This window comes from Jaculus jaculus, chromosome 5 (assembly GCF_020740685.1).
Source record: "Jaculus jaculus isolate mJacJac1 chromosome 5, mJacJac1.mat.Y.cur, whole genome shotgun sequence".
NCBI lineage: Eukaryota > Metazoa > Chordata > Mammalia > Rodentia > Dipodidae > Jaculus > Jaculus jaculus.
In genome coordinates, this window is record NC_059106.1 from 37,984,638 (window position 1) to 38,000,499 (window position 15,862).

At 45.3% G+C, this 15,862-nt stretch overlaps 1 protein-coding gene across 1 annotated transcript; it reads left to right on the forward strand.

The window, feature by feature from the left end:
* Positions 1-181: 181 nt before the first annotated feature.
* Rer1 (retention in endoplasmic reticulum sorting receptor 1) lies at positions 182-15,607 on the forward strand. The gene is made up of 7 exons (XM_004657722.2): positions 182-338; positions 2,998-3,085; positions 5,611-5,715; positions 7,332-7,431; positions 10,978-11,056; positions 13,938-14,073; positions 14,693-15,607. The coding sequence occupies exons 2-7, from the start codon at positions 3,005-3,007 to the stop codon at positions 14,780-14,782; spliced, it is 591 nt and encodes a 196-aa protein (XP_004657779.2). The 5' UTR covers positions 182-338; positions 2,998-3,004; the 3' UTR covers positions 14,783-15,607.
* Positions 15,608-15,862: the final 255 nt, after the last annotated feature.

Sequence of the window (15,862 nt, forward strand, 5' to 3'; positions counted from 1 at the left end):
CGGGGCGTGGCAAGACTCGATCTGGAGCAGCGGCGCCGGGCTTGGTCCCTGAGGACACCAATGCGCCTGTGCACCACCGTCTATTTCCGTCGACCCGCCCCTTCCGCTGAAAAGTCTTCACGCCAACGGCCTCAGCGTCCATACAGGAAGCGGAAATGGTTGGAGCTCGGGCCCCGCCCCGCGGCCATCTTGGGGGCTGGAGGCGGTGCCGCTGGACTGAGCGGAAGTTCCCGTGTAGCTTCCCGGACCCCGAGTGGAGTGCTGGCGGCCGTCCTGTCCGCCGTCCTCCTTCCGCAGCCGTGAGGGAGACCGCAGCTTGGCCGCAGCGGAGCTGCGAGGTGCCGGGGGCGGGATGATGGCGCGGGGCTGGCCGGGCGGCGCACTCCCGTCTTCCTCCTGGCTGTCAAGGCCGTGGGCAGGCAGGCCGAGCAGCGGGGTCGGGGAGGGGCCGCCAGGGGGACCGGTTGAGCTCGGCCGGGGAGTGCTGGCCCGCCCAGGCACGCTCATCTCCGCCTAGTGGCCTCGGTGAAAGGGGCCTGTCGCCGCCCGCACTGCTCCGACAATCGGTCCTGGCGTGTGTGCGGTGTCCCCCGCGTTTGGTTTCGGAACTCACTGTAGCGTGAGGAACTAAGCCAGAGGCCGAAGACATTATTGAACGGGTTGAATGGGAGCTGGTTAAATGGCTGAAGATTATATGGTGACATTTAAGGCCGCAAATTCCCATCCTCAAGGCTGTCTTGCTTGGCTGGGTATCTAAGGATGCAAGGCTACTTTCATTCTAAGAACCCTCCTTTCTTCACTGTAGAGGACTGGCTGTCTTGGAACTGTTCTGTACTTTGTTGGGTTGACTTTACCACTCAGACGGAATTCCCCCAAGAGTGAGCAAAGGGTCTTCAGGAATTCAGGCTCCTCCCTTGGATCCTAATGTGTGTGGGTTAACTGCAGTGTGCAATATAAAGTAAAGTAAAGGCTGAGTAGAGATCTAAGATGGTCAGGCCTAGTGGAAGGAGGAGCCCAGGCTAGACTGGTTCTTGGGAAGAACCAAAGGTAAGATCTAGAGGAAGGTTGTGCCAGGGAGGATGAGTTCCAGGGGTATGCACGTGCACAGATCTTGGGGCTGTTTCTTGGCCAGGAGGCAGTGACTCCAGATGCTGGGCAAAGCTTCATCTTCTTTCTTGGGTTCCCAGGTTAGAAATGATGGATTGCACAGTTAGTTAACTATGGGCTTTAGAGTAAGCTACTGGAAGAATGTTTTGTATAACTTCTGGTGTGATACTTGTCTACCTAGGATGGTTTCTATCTTCTTCCACTGTGGCTGAACATACAGCAGTTTCAGTAGGTAATTCAGTAGGAGATTGACTGACTGCCATATGACAGGCACTGCAGGTGGTGAGGCCCATTCAAGAACCTCATAAGGGCCCCTCAGGGACCTTGTATTCTAGTAGGAAATTGAGAAATAACCAGGAAGGGATCAGAAGATACGTTGTTACACAAAATAGAAATTGGGTGATATGGCACAAAAATGGTGGTCAGTGTGGACAGTCTTGAAAGGCCGTTTTGACCTTTAGTCCAAGTGGAGGGAAGAGGATTGCAGATGGAACAGCTGTTATGAGGGCAGCCCTAATTCAGGAACAAGTCTGACATGTTGAGGGGTCAGCACACGTTCTGGAGCCAGGCTCTGAGGGCTCACTGAAGACTGCCATTAGCTCCTCAGAAGAACCTTTTGAGGAAGGTATTGAAATGTTATTGTCCCATTTTCTAGATCCTGACCCCACACATTCTTAAATAGCTCTCCCAGGTCATACCACTAGGAAGAGTGTGGATCTGAAGTAGGCAAAAAAAAAAAAAAAGACGTTAAAGTATTAATCATGTTACTCTGCTCTCTGAAGTGATTGTTGACAGTGAGTGTAATCAAGATGTAGAGTAGTTTGTTATAATCAGAACATGGCTAATATGTTTTTGGTAGGTTTTCTATACACCAGCCAAAGAGTAAAGTTTTAAGCCTCTCAAAGTACATACTGAAAGAGACAGAGTATTTTCCTTTTAATATTGATCTTGCCTCAATTCAAGCAAAAAATGTTTTCGTGGTAAACCCTTTGGGTACTGTAAAATAAGGGAAAATTTGCAAGCACCATAGAGTGTAGGTAAGACCAAAGCAGCTTTCTCCAGGCTGGGCTTTGGCCTAAATATGGTAGCCATGGACAGTTTGGGCAGTGCATTCTATTGTGGCCTCTATTTAAATTTGGAATCCCCCATGAAGCTCACAGTGCACTTCCTGAAAGGGGGCTGGAAGAGCTGGGACACCTGGGAGCTGACACTGGATTCTAGTTAAATGGTGTGCCTTTAGTTTACTCGCCTCACCTGAGACCAAAGGGCACTTCTTAGTCTCCTGGACAGCTCTGAGCACACTGCTGTATGGATCCAGGAAATGGTGTCACTTAACATTTCTTACAGTTGACTTGAGGCTGTGGCATCTAAGTGTGAGTATTGAGACCAAGCTCAAAGCTTGCAGAAGAATGAAGGTTAGCCACAAGTGAATTCTTTTTGGGATTTAACAGCATCTTGAAATAGCCAGGGGCAGACAGGGTTACCTTCAGTTGCTAGATAAGAAATGGGGACATGGATAGATGGAGGAGAAGTCTGGTCTGTGGGAGCACAGACCCAGGGAGAGCACAGAGAAGATGGAGTGCTTTGTAAAAGCCCAAAGAACTTGTTTGGATGTAATATGGAATATTCAAACAGCCTGCCTGACAGATTGGTATCTATAGGGCAATATTTTCACTTCCTTGAAAGTTTCTCTTTTTGCTTTTTTTTTGAAGGTAGGCTCTCACTCTAGCCCAGGGTGACCTGGCATTCACTATGTAGTCTCAGGCTGGCCTCTAACTCACAGTGATTCTCCTATCTTTGCCTCCTGAGGGCTGGTATTAAAGGTGTGTCTGGCATTGAATGTTATTTTGTTGTTGTTGTTGTTATTTTAAAGTATCATCTTTCTCTTAGTTACAGAATGTCTGAAGGAGACAGTGTTGGAGACTCTGTCCATGGGAAGCCATCAGTGGTGTACAGATTTTTCACACGGCTTGGACAGGTTAGTGAATTTATTGATGATTAGTATAAATAATTGAAAGAGAAATTGTGGGCTCCTAATAGGTCTTTCTGAAAGGTAAGTTTGTTGCATTGCCAAAAGAGAGGCTATGCCACAGCTTGTTGTTGGACACTCTCACTCTCAAAGTTTAGCTCTGTTCACTGTGAGTACGTCCCACCTGTTACAGAAGGGTCAGATAGAGGGTTCTAGATGATGGAGTCTTGGCTACATGTGTTTTTCTGGTTATTTCCCCCTTTATTATTTTATTTTATTTGAGAGCAAGTGAGCAAGAGAGAGGGAGAGTGAGAGGGAATGAGAATGAGCATGCCAGGGCCTTCAGCCACTGTAATGAACATTGGATAAATGTGCCATCTTGTGCATCTGGCTTATGGGGGTACTGGGGCTTCATACTTGGGCCCTTGGTCTTCTGTGGCATGTGGTTATCTCCTCCCACATGGAGGGAGGGATTTTTAAAAATTTTAATTAATTTATTTGAGAGAGAGGGAGAGGCAGAGAGAGAGGGGAGAGGAGAGGAGAGGGAGGGAGGGAGGGAGGGAGGGAGAGAGAATGAATGAATATGGGCATCCCAGATGCATGTGCCATCTGTACATCTGGCTTACATCAGTTCTGGCAAATTGAACCTAGGTCTTTTTGGCTTTGCAAGCAAGAACCTTAACTGCTAAGCCATCTTTCCAGCTCTGTTTCTTTTTATATTTTAATTATCTTTAAAAATACATAAATATTTGTTAGCTTTTGGCAGTGCATACAAGGTTGTAGTCCTTGATTTGTGTGGTTTTTTTTTTTTTTTTGAGGTAGGGTTTCACCCTAGCCCAGACTGACCTGGAACTGTAGTTTCTGAGTAACCTCAAACTCATAGCAGTTCTTCTACCTCTGCCTTCTCTGTGCACCTAACTTGATTTGTTCTTGACACTTCCTGTCCTGCCACCTGCTTCCATTTGTCCTAGCAGGATCTGCACAAGCCTCACCTCTCCCTTATCTGCACATACTCCCTGAGTATAAAAATATTGTCACACTGGCCCAGGAAGATGTAGGTCACCATGCTTGTGGTTGCATATGAGGCTGCTTGTCAGAGTGTTGGGGCCTGATACTGTGTCTAGAAGTCTAATTCATTGAGTAATTACAAGTGCTAATATTTTGGCTCAATTCAAAATATATCAGGCTTTTTCATTAAAAAGCATATGGTAGGGCTGGAGAGATGGCTTAGCAGTTAAGCGCTTGCCTTTGAAGTCTAAGGACCCAGGTTCAAGGCTCGATTCCCCAGGACCGCTGTTAGCCAGATGCACAAGGGGGCACATGCATCTGGAGTTCGTTTGCAGTGTCTGGAAGCCCTGGCGTGCCCATTCTCTCTCTTTCCCCCTCCTCCCTCCCTCTTTCTGTTTGTCTGTCACTCTCAAATATATAAACAAAAAATTAAAAAAATATGGTAAACTGGGCATGGTGGTGCACGCTTTTAATTCCAGCACTTGGGAGGCTGAAGTAGGCTCACTCTTAAGTTTGAGGCCATCCTGGGCTGCAGAGTTAAGTTCCAGGACAGTCTGGGCTAGTGTGAGACCCTGCTTTAAAAAAAAAAAAAGTGTGCGTGTGTGTGTGCGTGTGTGTGTGTGTGTGCGCGCGCGCGTGTATATGTATATGTACGTATGTATGTATGTATGTATGTGTGTGTTTGTGTGTGTGTGTATATGGCAAGCTGTTGATAATTATTGATGCTGTGACAGGTATATATAGGCTTATATTTTATGAGTGTTTGAAAATGTTCATAACTAAATTTTAAAATTAATATTAAAACATTTATCTATACGAAGCATGTGTTTTCAGAAAAACTAAGAGTTCAGTAATGTCCATAGCTACCTTGGCATATCCATACACATACTCTGGTTCAGGAGTTGGCTGTGGCCCCCCCATGCCTGCCAGTGGAGGCAGGGCCAGCACAGGCCTGCTGGGCCAGTGCATTATTCCAGGGTCTTAAGCATAGCTGGGGTGAGGGTAGGAACTGAGAGTGACCGCCTGGGAAGAGTGAGCTTTGGAACATGAATGTTAGTGTGTGGGATGGAGACTTGAAGATGTATGCTTTCTCCTTTTAAGTCCAAGCTCTCTGCTTGGGTGAAGTTGATTTCTATATTTTCAAGTTTCATCCACATTGTGTCAGGGGTCAGAGCTTCATTCCTTCCAGGCATGAGAATGCAGTACTATTGCACTCAAGAAACCGAGGCAGGAGGATTGCTATGAGTTTGAGGCAAGCCTGGGTTATAGAGTAAACCCTGTTTCTAGCCAGGCATGGTGGCACATGTCCTTAATCCTAGCACTCAGGAGGCAGAGATAGAAGGATCTCCATGAGCCTGAGACTACATAGTGAATTCCAGGTCAGCCTGGATTAGAGTAAAACCCTACCTTGAAAAACCAAATAAATAAATAAAAATATTAAAAAATAAAAGAAAGTGCACTTTATAATGGAGTGGGTACAGTGGAATTCTGAGCTGATGTCATGCCTTTGAACTCATGTCTTGTAGATTTATCAGTCCTGGCTGGACAAATCCACCCCTTACACAGCTGTGCGGTGGGTCGTGACACTGGGCCTGAGTTTTGTCTACATGATTAGAGTTTACTTGTTACAGGTAGGTGTGTTCTGAGTGACAAGACTCAGCTGTCTCTACATTGTCTGAATGTGTTGTTGGTAGATGCCGATGTGATGTACAGGACAAGACCTGTAACAAGTGCTTTTTCAGGTCAGCATCAAATGTAAGGAAAGTTGTAGTGACTGTCTTTTTTAAGAGGATTGTTGACAGTTCATCCTGTCTTTATTTCCTAGCTTGAGTTCCCAGTGTGCCCAGGCTGGTCTTGACCTTGTCCATGTCCTCCCTTCAAGTGTCCTACACTGGTCAGTGGGCCCTCTGAAATCCCTCTGAGCCTGCTGTTTACCTTCCTGGGGCAGAGATTCAGGCACAAGCCAATCCCTGCCAGAGTCACCGACTTGGCACTCACAAGGGCTTTGCAGTTTCTGAGCTTCCTCTTCTGTGAGGCTGAAGAGGAAAGTGAGGTTGAGATGTTGAGTGGGGTAAGAGATGGATGACTTAAGGGAGTTGTGCAGGCCCTGAGACTGTCTCTGGACACCATGGGCAGGTGATGTCTTCTCAGGCTTATCATTTGGCACTTGTTTCCTAGTGACACACCTAATTTCCAGGGATTTCTTACAGACTTGGGATGGAGGCTGTTTAGTGCTTGTAGCAGGAGGAGGGCAGGTCAAAGACCTTGCCTAGAGGATTTTCTCCCCTGGAATTGGAAAAGATACTTCCTCATATAAGTTCATACTTTCCTTGCTGGTGTTTTCCAAGATTTAAAAGGAGGACTCATTAATGCATCTTCTTCTGTGTGCACCTTTCATATAAATTGAATGTAGAGACTTGTACTGTTGAATTTATTTCTGTAAGTAAACTCTACGTTGAAGGGGTGGTGGGTTTATTATAGTAGGACTTAATCTTCCTGGGATGTGTTAATTGGAACTTGGTTCATTCGCCAGTGGAAAGACTTGCCTAGCAGCCTTGTGTTGGGAGTGGGGTGGGGCACAGCAGACAGGTTGGTTGCATTCTTTTCTGAACCAGATTTATGCCTGATCTGGCATCCCTCAAGGCTTGGCTCTGCAACATGATGACATGTGCATTAAATTGACTTGTTACATCTAGATTTTAGTTGTCTGACTTGAAACTCCTTAGGGAGAAAAAGTTCCTCTTGTTAGTGTGAAAAAGCACAGGCCTTCCTTTAAGATTAGTGATAAAGTTCTAGTATCTAATTGGGTAAACCTGATGCTTTGGGGTGCTGCATGTAGGGGCTGCCAAGGCTTCTCAGTATTTTGTGTCTCCACAGGAAGACTTGACTTTATTTTTGTAAGCCTCCTCCTTGATTTCCTGGTTTTCTGGTTCTGCATTTCTTCTGGGAAAATTAGCATTCTAGATGTAATGTGGTGTGGTTGTTTGCCAGAGAACCTTCAGCCGTCATGTCTATAGTAAGCTGAAATTTTGTCTTAGATCCTTTGAAGTCTTTGTTGTTTGGGCCTTAGGTTGTCAGTATCATATCAAGACCCACAATCAGAGCATTCATTTAAGTCCTATGTCCCCTTACTGAGTAAGGCATGTGCTTCTTGGTGCTGTGAAGGTCATGGGCGTGGGCTCAATGAACTGTTTTGGGCTAGTGGCAGTGGGGCTACTCACTGATGCTATGCTTCCTTCTTTTCCAGGGTTGGTACATCGTGACCTACGCCCTGGGAATCTACCACCTAAACCTTTTCATAGCGTTCCTTTCTCCCAAAGTGGATCCTTCCTTGATGGAAGACTCAGGTAGAGAAGAGGCTGTTGGGTTGCTGTGGCTCTTTGTCCTTCTTGGGTTGGCTCCATTGGCCTGGGGACATTTGAGACTGGCCTTGTGGTTATTATGGGTACTTGTGACATCAGGATCAGAGTTACTTTATCTGTAGAATGACTTACTAAACCCTTGTATAGCTATGAAAGGATCCATTCTGATACCCCATTTTGCATATGAGGCAACTGAGGTACACAGGTTTATGTAACATGTTCACGGTCATATTATGAGCATGGAACAGATGAGCAGGGCAGGATCTGCCCCTCCAGTTCCTGCCTCAGGACTCTCCATTAGGCCCCTTCTCTACTTGATCTTAGCCAAAGGGCCTGGAAGCAGTAGGCCTCTTCTCATGTGACCAGAGACATACTCAGGTGCCAGCACAGAGCACTGAGACTGTGGCTGCTGGCAACCAGGCCAGACCTAGAGCAGTGGGCCTACCTGGTTTTTGAGGGGTTGACATCTTCTGTCTATCTCTCCCTCTTTTTTAAAATTGTATTTACTTATTTATTAATGAGAGAGAGAGAGAGAATGGGCACATGAGGGCCTCCAGCCACTGCAAATGAATTCCAGATGCACGTGCCAATTTGTGTATCTGGTTTACGTGGATACTGGGGAATTGAACCTGGGTCCTTAAGCTTCACAGGCAAGTGCCTTAACTGTAAAGCCATCTCTCCAGCCCTTTATTTCTTCCTTTGTGTGTTTGTATGTGTGTGCACACACGCTTGAATGTGTGCACAACCTGCAAAAGGCCAGAGGAGAAATGTCGAATGTCCTCTCTTTATTGCTCAGCTTCCTGTTGAGACAGTCTGTCCTGGACCTACTATTTTTTTTGGTCAGACAGGCTGTCCAGAAAGCCCTAGCAGTACTCTGGTCTCTGCTCACAATAGGACTAGGGTTACAGGTATGCATGACCATGCCCATAGGGTTCTGGGGGATTGAACTCAGGGTGAAACAGGTCTTCTCAGTGAAAAACCCTTATGCTTATATAGCAAGTGCTCTTACCCATTGAGCCATTGTTCCCCTTCTTGGTGTGTTTTTATGCCATGTGTGTGAGGCTTATGTTGCTCCTAGCCATACCTGGCCTAGGTAAATGGGTGAAGGCCAGCCTGTGTGAGTGTGACAGACAATTCCATCCAGGAATGCCTATTGCTTCTGTTAGAACGCCAGGCATAGTGGCCTTTGCATGTCTGCTGTGCTGGGGGAAAGGCTCAGAAACTTCAAGTTGGAGGCCAAAAGCCTGTCGCTGTGTGAGGGAATCTAAAGAATAACTAAGACCCTTTAAATAGACTGGTCAGTGACAGTCAGCAGGCCTAGCACTTGGGAGCTCTGATGTACAAAGCTGTCCTCCATCATGTTTTGGTTTGGTCTTTTTTTTTTTTTTTTTTTTTCTTCTTAGAGAGGGAGAAAGAAGGGCCTCAGTCACTGCAATTGAACTCCAGACACTTGTGCCACCTAGTGAGCATATGCAACCTTGCGTTTGCCTTACCTTTGTGTCTCTGGCTTGCATGGGATCTGGAGAATCGAACATGGGTCCTTAGGCTTCACAGGCAAATGCCTTAACTGCTAAGCCATCTCTCCAGCCCTGTTTTTTTTTGAGACAAAGTATCAAATAACCCAGGTTGGCCTCAAACTTTGTAGCTAAGGTTGACACCATGAACTCTTGATCTGTGCTGGGGTTATAGGCATGTACCACCATGTCTGGCCTCTGTCACCATGCCTGGCCTCCATACTGTTTTGTGGACCAAGGACACACAGTTGTTCCTGTATTCCCCCCAACCCTCTTTGGTTTTTCGAGGTAGAGTCTCACAGTTGCTCATGCTGACCTGGAATTCACTATGTAATCTTAGGATGGCCTTGAGCTCATGGTGATCCTCCTACCTCTGCCTCCCGAGTGCTGGGGTTAAAGTTGTATGCCACCATGCCTGACCCTTTTTTTTTTTTTTTTTTTTTTTTTTGCTGTGTAGTCCAGGCCTTTGAGCTCCTGACCCTTCTGCCTCAGCTTCCCAAATGCTAGAATTACAGGCCTGTATCACACCTGTGCCACCATATGCATCTGGCTTTTGTGGGTTCTGGGAAATTGAACCTGGGTCCTTAGACTTCACAGGCAAGCACCTTAGCTAAGCTATCTCTCCAGCCTCTCTTTTTTTCTTTTCTTTCTTTTTTTTTTTTTTTTCTCAAGGTAGGGGGTTTCACTCTAGCTCAGGCTGACCTGGAATTCACTATGTAGTCTCAGGGTGGCCTCGAACTCTCAGTGATTCTCCTACCTTTGCCTCCCAAGTGCTAGGATTAAAGGTGTGCACCACCACACCCAGCTTTTTTTCCTTTTTTTTTGAGATAGGGTCTTTAGCCCAGGCTAATCTAGAATTTATTATATTATGTAGTCTTAGGGTGCCCTCTAACTCACAGCAACTCTCCTACCTTGGCCTCTTCAGTTCTGGGCTTCATTTAGTGCTTGTTTTGTGTAAATACCAATTCATCCTTGTTTTCTTTTTTAATTCTCTTCTTCCAGTTATAGTAATACACACCTTTTAAAACTTAATTTTATTTATTTATTTATTTATTTAAGAGAGAGAGAGAGAGAGAGAGAGAGAGAGAGAGAGAGAGAGAGAGAGGGGGAGGGAGGGAGGGAGAAAGAATAGGCATGCCAGGGCCTCCAGCTATTGCAAATGAACTGCAGATGCATGTGCCCCCTTGTGCATCTGGCTTAGTGGATCCTGGAGAATTGAACCAGGATTCTTTGGCTTTGCAGACAAACGCCTTAACTGCTAAGCCATCTGTCCAGCCCCCTTGTTTTCTTTCTTTTTAAAAAAATATTTTATTTATTTGTTTGCAAGGATAGAGAAAGAATATGAATAGGGCCTTTAGCCACTGCAAACAAGCTTCAAATGCATATGCACCACTTTGTGCATCTTGGCTTTGTGTGGGTCAAATCCGGGTCTTTAGGCATTGCAGGCAAGCATCTTAATTGCTGAGCTCTCTTTCCAGCCCTCTCCTTGTTTTCTTAACCTCTTCCTTCCAAATGCGTGTGCCACCACACCTGGCCTCCAATCCTTGTTATTTTAACATGTCTTTAATATATAAGTCATTAAAAATATATGTAAAGCTGAATTTTTATGCATTTAAAATAGAAATTTTGTTAAAATAAAAATGAATGTATATGTCTAACTTTTTTTTTGTTGTTACTGTTATTGAAACAGGGTCTCATACTAGTCCAGGCTGATCTGGAGCTCACTCTGTAGTGCAAGGCTGTCCTCAAACTCATTGTGACCCTCTTACCTCAGCCTCGTGAGCACTAGGACTAAAGGTGCACATCACCATGCTGGGCTTAACTTCAGTTTTTCCAAGCAAGAAACTGATTTGTAAATTAGCTGCTGAGCCCCACTTTAACTCTGATTAATGATGTAAGTCTGTGTTCCCTTGTATGAGGTCTCCTGGTTCAAAAGTCTTCAAGGAAAACTGGACATGTAGATAAAAATAAAAGATGAGATATATGCTTTATCTCCAATTAATATTCTACCTTTCAGATGATGGCCCTTCATTACCAACCAAACAGAATGAGGAATTTCGTCCCTTCATTCGAAGGCTTCCAGAGTTCAAATTTTGGTGAGCTAATTTTTTTTTTTTTTTTTTTTTTTTGAGGTAGGGTTTCATGCTAGCTTAGGCAGACCTGGAATTCACTATGTAGTCTCAGGGTGGCCTTGAACTCATGGTGATTCTCCTACCTCTGCCTCCCGAGTGCTGGGATTAAAGGTGTGCGCCATCATGCCTGGCTTTAATTTTTTTTTTTTTTTTTTTTTTTGAAGGCAGGGTTTCACTCTAGCTCAGGCTTACCTGGAACTCACTTTATAGCACTACACTGGCCTTTAACTCACATCCTCCTATTTCAGCCTTCTGAGCACCAGGGCTAAAAATGTGTCACCATGCCTGGCTAAAGTGTTTTTTTTTTTTTTGAGGTAGGATATTGCTCTGGCCCAGGCTGACCTATGTAGTCTCAGGCTGGCCTTGAACTCAGATTCTCCTACCGCTGCTGGGATTAAAGGCGTGCATCACCATGCCTTTTTTTTTTTTTTTTAATTTTATTTATTTATTTATTTGAGAGTGACAGACACAGAGAGAAAGACAGATAGAGGGAGAGAGAGAGAATGGGCGCGCCAGGGCTTCCAGCCTCTGCAAATGAACTCCAGACACGTGCGCCCCCTTGTGCATCTGGCTAACGTGGGACCTGGGGAACCGAGCCTCGAACCGGGGTCCTTAGGCTTCACAGGCAAGCGCTTAACCGCTAAGCCATCTCTCCAGCCCTCTTTTTTTTTTTTTTTTTTTAAGGCAAGGTCTCAGTTTAGCCCAGGCCAACTTACAACTATGAAGCTCAGGATAGCCTGTAACTCAAGATCCTCCTAAGACATGCTCAGCTTCCTACTCAACTTAAAAAAACTGAAAACAATTTTTTTTTTTCTTTTTGTTTTTCAAGTTTGGGTTTCACTCTAGTCCAGGCTGACCTGGAATTCACTGTGTAATCTCAGGGTAGCCTTGAGCTCATAGTTGTCCTCCTACCTCTGCCTCCTGAGTATTGGGATTAAAGGCAAGTGCATATATATATATTTTAATATAAGGAAAGGCTCATCTTCCTATACAACTTAAAAAAATTAAAGGTTTTTTTTGAACACATAATAATTGTACATATACATAGGATACAGAATGAGATTTAAGTGCATGTATACAGTGAATAATGGTCTGGCCAGGTCATTGCCATGTCTGTCAGTTCAGGAGCCCATCATTGCTCTGTGTTGAAACACTAAAAATTCCCTCTCAGCTTTTTTTAAAAAAAATTTATTTCTTTATTTGAGAGAGAGAGAAAGAGAATGGGCATACGAAGGCCTCCAGCCACTGCAAGTGAACTCCAGACACATGCACCTGCTGTGCATCTGGCTCATGTGGGTCCTGGGAAATTGAACCAGGGTCCTTAGGTTTTGCAGACACCTTAACCACTAAGCTATCTCCCCAGCCCTTTCAGCTCTTTTTAAAATAAGTACTGAATTGTTGTTCTCCTGGGTTACAGAATAGTATAGTGTAAGTCATTTCCTATCCAGTCAGACATTTAACTCTTCCTTTTTTTATTTATGAGAGAGAGAGACTTGGCATGCCAGGGTCTTAGCCACTGCATATGAACTCCAGATGTGTATGCCACCTTCTGTGCATCGCACAACTTGTGCATATGTGTCACTTTGTACATCTGGCTTACATGGGTTCTGGAGAGTTGAACCAAGGTCCTTAGGCTTTACAGGCAAGTGCTTAACTGCTAAACCCTCTCTCTAGCCCACACCTTTTGCTCTTAAAGGCATTTGAAAAAGAAATTTGTGCTCAGGACCACTCAGGAATGGAAATTGTTTTTGTTTTCATTAGCTGTTGACATCTTGGAAGTTTTACTTGCTTACGATGTGCATTCACTGAAAAGGTGACAGCTGGGCTAGACATGGAGGTCACAGGGCTCACCTGGGGAGGGCAGGGGAGACTGCCACCTTGCAGTGTTTCCTGGATTTTACATTGGCATTATGGTCTGGAGCTATCAGACAAGGCTAGTTCCAGGTTGGAGGGTGGTGGCATTTCTAAAGCTCAGGCCTCAGAAGGGTAGGCTGGACAGCTGTACTGCAGGCCCTGTGGCTTCCTACAGCCAGCAAAGGTGGACCAGTTTTCTGCCAGAGTAGTTCTTTGGAAGACCTGAACAGGAGTATTTGTTCTTGGTTCAGACCTAGGGCCCATTGATGGGGGGGTTGGGCTTTCGGCAGACCAGACCTCCTGCAAGTGACAGAGGACAGGAGGTCTGTTACTGTGGTCTCCTGTCCTGTCTCTTACACTTTCCACCCCTCTGCAGGGCAGGAGGAGCCAAAATCTTTGTTGAGTCAGTAAATTCAGTGTGCAAACTGTTCTTCAAGCTCCATGCATTAACTTTGCATTCCGAAGCTGTGCAGGGGACACAGTGTGAGTTGCTGAAGGTGCTGGAGCATGGGGTGGGAGGGTCTGAGAGAGGAAGAGGAAAGTGGGCACGACTGGGGTCAGAGGATTCCCCTGAGGAACCTGGGCTTTGATCTGTAAGAAAAAGTTGTGAGAGATTTTATTAGGGAGCAGAGAGCCTGGCTAGAGGATGCCATGTTGCTAGCAGGGCTGTGTCCTAGGGTGGGAGGGCACTGGTTTGTCCTCAGATTCCCAGTGTCAGATACAGGGCCAGGGGATTGCACCAGATGGAAAAACATGTGAGGTACACTTGGCTTCAGTGTGGGTGCTTTATATTTAACATGAGTTTAAAAAGACCTGGCTCACAAGGAACCAGGAGTAGGTTATGGTTGTTTTTCAATATAGTCTATACATAAACTACATGTAGCCACCATGCTGTTCCCAATCGGGGATCCTATCTTGTGGATGCCGAGGCCAGAAGTGGTTGACAGGTGCCTACTGTTTTGCTACAGTGTTAATTTCTCTTTGCTTTAAGGCACGCGGCTACCAAGGGTATCCTTGTGGCTATGGTCTGTACCTTCTTTGAGGCTTTTAACGTCCCAGTGTTCTGGCCAATCCTGGTGATGTACTTCATCATGCTTTTCTGTATCACAATGAAGAGGCAAATAAAGGTAAAAATGGCAGTACTGTGCTGTTTTCTGAGATGATAGTTACCAGCCTGTTACTGCAGTAACCCTGGGGAGTCTGTGTTAAGCAGCAGGGGTGGGTCTGCCTAGTGCCGGGCACTGCCTTCTGTGTGGGATGACTGACCTGTGCCAAGGCCAGTGAGTACACACCCTCAAGCCATGTGTGGCAGCAAGCAGGCACTCCTCATAGATTGCTGGGAGCTGGGGAGGAAAGCCCTGAGTAGAATCAGGTCAGTCCTATGCCTGGAGTGCCCCAGTAGCTCATCCAAATTAACTCAAGGTACTGAGGTAGCTGCCATTCCATAGGAGTATAATGCAGGAGCATCTCTTCTGTGCCCTGCAGTTTTGCCTATGTGGGGGCTGATGAAACAAACACTTCAGATGTTTCATTCAGGCTTCCAGCAGATGAGAACGCAAGGAAGGTTCTTCTGTATTAATGGGGAGACAAGCACGTACACGGTTGTTGTCCCGATTACATTTGTGACAGGCAGAAACAATTGAGGGAGTACTTTTTGCTGTTCAGAACTTACAGAACTGGGGTAAAATGGTTGGGCAGGAAACTGGTTTGAAGTAACTCAAATTTTTTGTGTGTTTGTTTTCCCAGCACATGATTAAATACCGGTACATACCATTCACACATGGAAAGAGGAGATACAAGGGGAAGGAGGACGTGGGCAAGACATTTGCTAGTTAGAAGCTGGACTGAATCTCACACGCATTCAAGAACGGTTTTGAGCCATTGTAACAATGCCTTTTTCTTCACATAAAGTAGTTGATTATGAGGGAGTCTAATTTTCTTTTTAAAAGGAGCCTCAATGATTTGTATCTGAACTATCAGGTTCTTGAAGAAACTGGCATTTAAACCAAATTGCATTGATTTCTTTTTCAGTGGTGTTCATGTGTTCAAATGGACAGACTTGTAGTAAACTGCAGGCTTGGGAGGCCAGGTTGGGTGGCAGCCTAAGGGAGAGCGAGAACTGGAATGAAACTGGAGGAGTCCCCCTCCCCCCGAGCTGCCTTCCTGACCACGCTGAGGCCACTCCTCTGTGCCAGAGGGACATGCCAGCCCGATTCCTATGTGTGAAGGATGTAACACTTTTAAGGGTGATCTTATGTAACTGGGTTCTCATGCCAGTTTCTGAATCTCATCTCAGTAGAGATGATTCGAATTGGCCTTTATTGTAATGACTCAAGACTTTGTTCTTAACTACCATGATTGCTTTGAGGGCCTGGAATTATAAATATATATTATATTTTAATTGTTTGAGACTATTTTGACACATTCCTTTGATATATAAAGTTTGTTTTGCTTTTAATTAATTTCAATTTGTTCTCATGCAACCCCTTTGAGGAAACAACTGGCCAGAACACACCAGGTTTGAGGGTTTGGCACACGGCTTTTCACTTTCTATGGGGAAAAAATGGAACCTGCCGCATGTCAACTTTTTGATGTGATAAAAACAATAGAACATTTTACTGACTTTTTAATTCTAAATTTATTAAAGAAAGTCTCCCCTTGCTTGTGTAGTCTTCATCTCAAAACTAGTCACTGCACTGAAGCCCAGCTTGTTTGCTGCAGCTATGGGAGGGGAACTGTCTCGCTGGTAACAGGATAGGAAACAGCACAGGTATGGTGGGGACACAGGTACCACTCAGAGGAAACAGGCTTGATTAGAAGCTCCATGCAGAACTGTGCCTCCTCATCCTAGTTTAGACACAAATATATCAGTTGTTTGGATTTTCTTTTGCTAACCTGTGCCTGGCAATGAGCTGC

Excerpts from the sequence above, each read along its gene's own strand:
- Rer1 (XM_004657722.2), top strand. The coding sequence starts at position 3,005 with ATGTCTGAAGGAGACAGTGTTGGAGACTCTGTCCATGGGAAGCCATCA. Across the intron at positions 3,086-5,610 it reads TTTTCACACGGCTTGGACAG|ATTTATCAGTCCTGGCTGGA; the intron begins GTTAGTGAATTT and ends CATGTCTTGTAG. Across the intron at positions 7,432-10,977 it reads TTCCTTGATGGAAGACTCAG|ATGATGGCCCTTCATTACCA; the intron begins GTAGAGAAGAGG and ends TCTACCTTTCAG.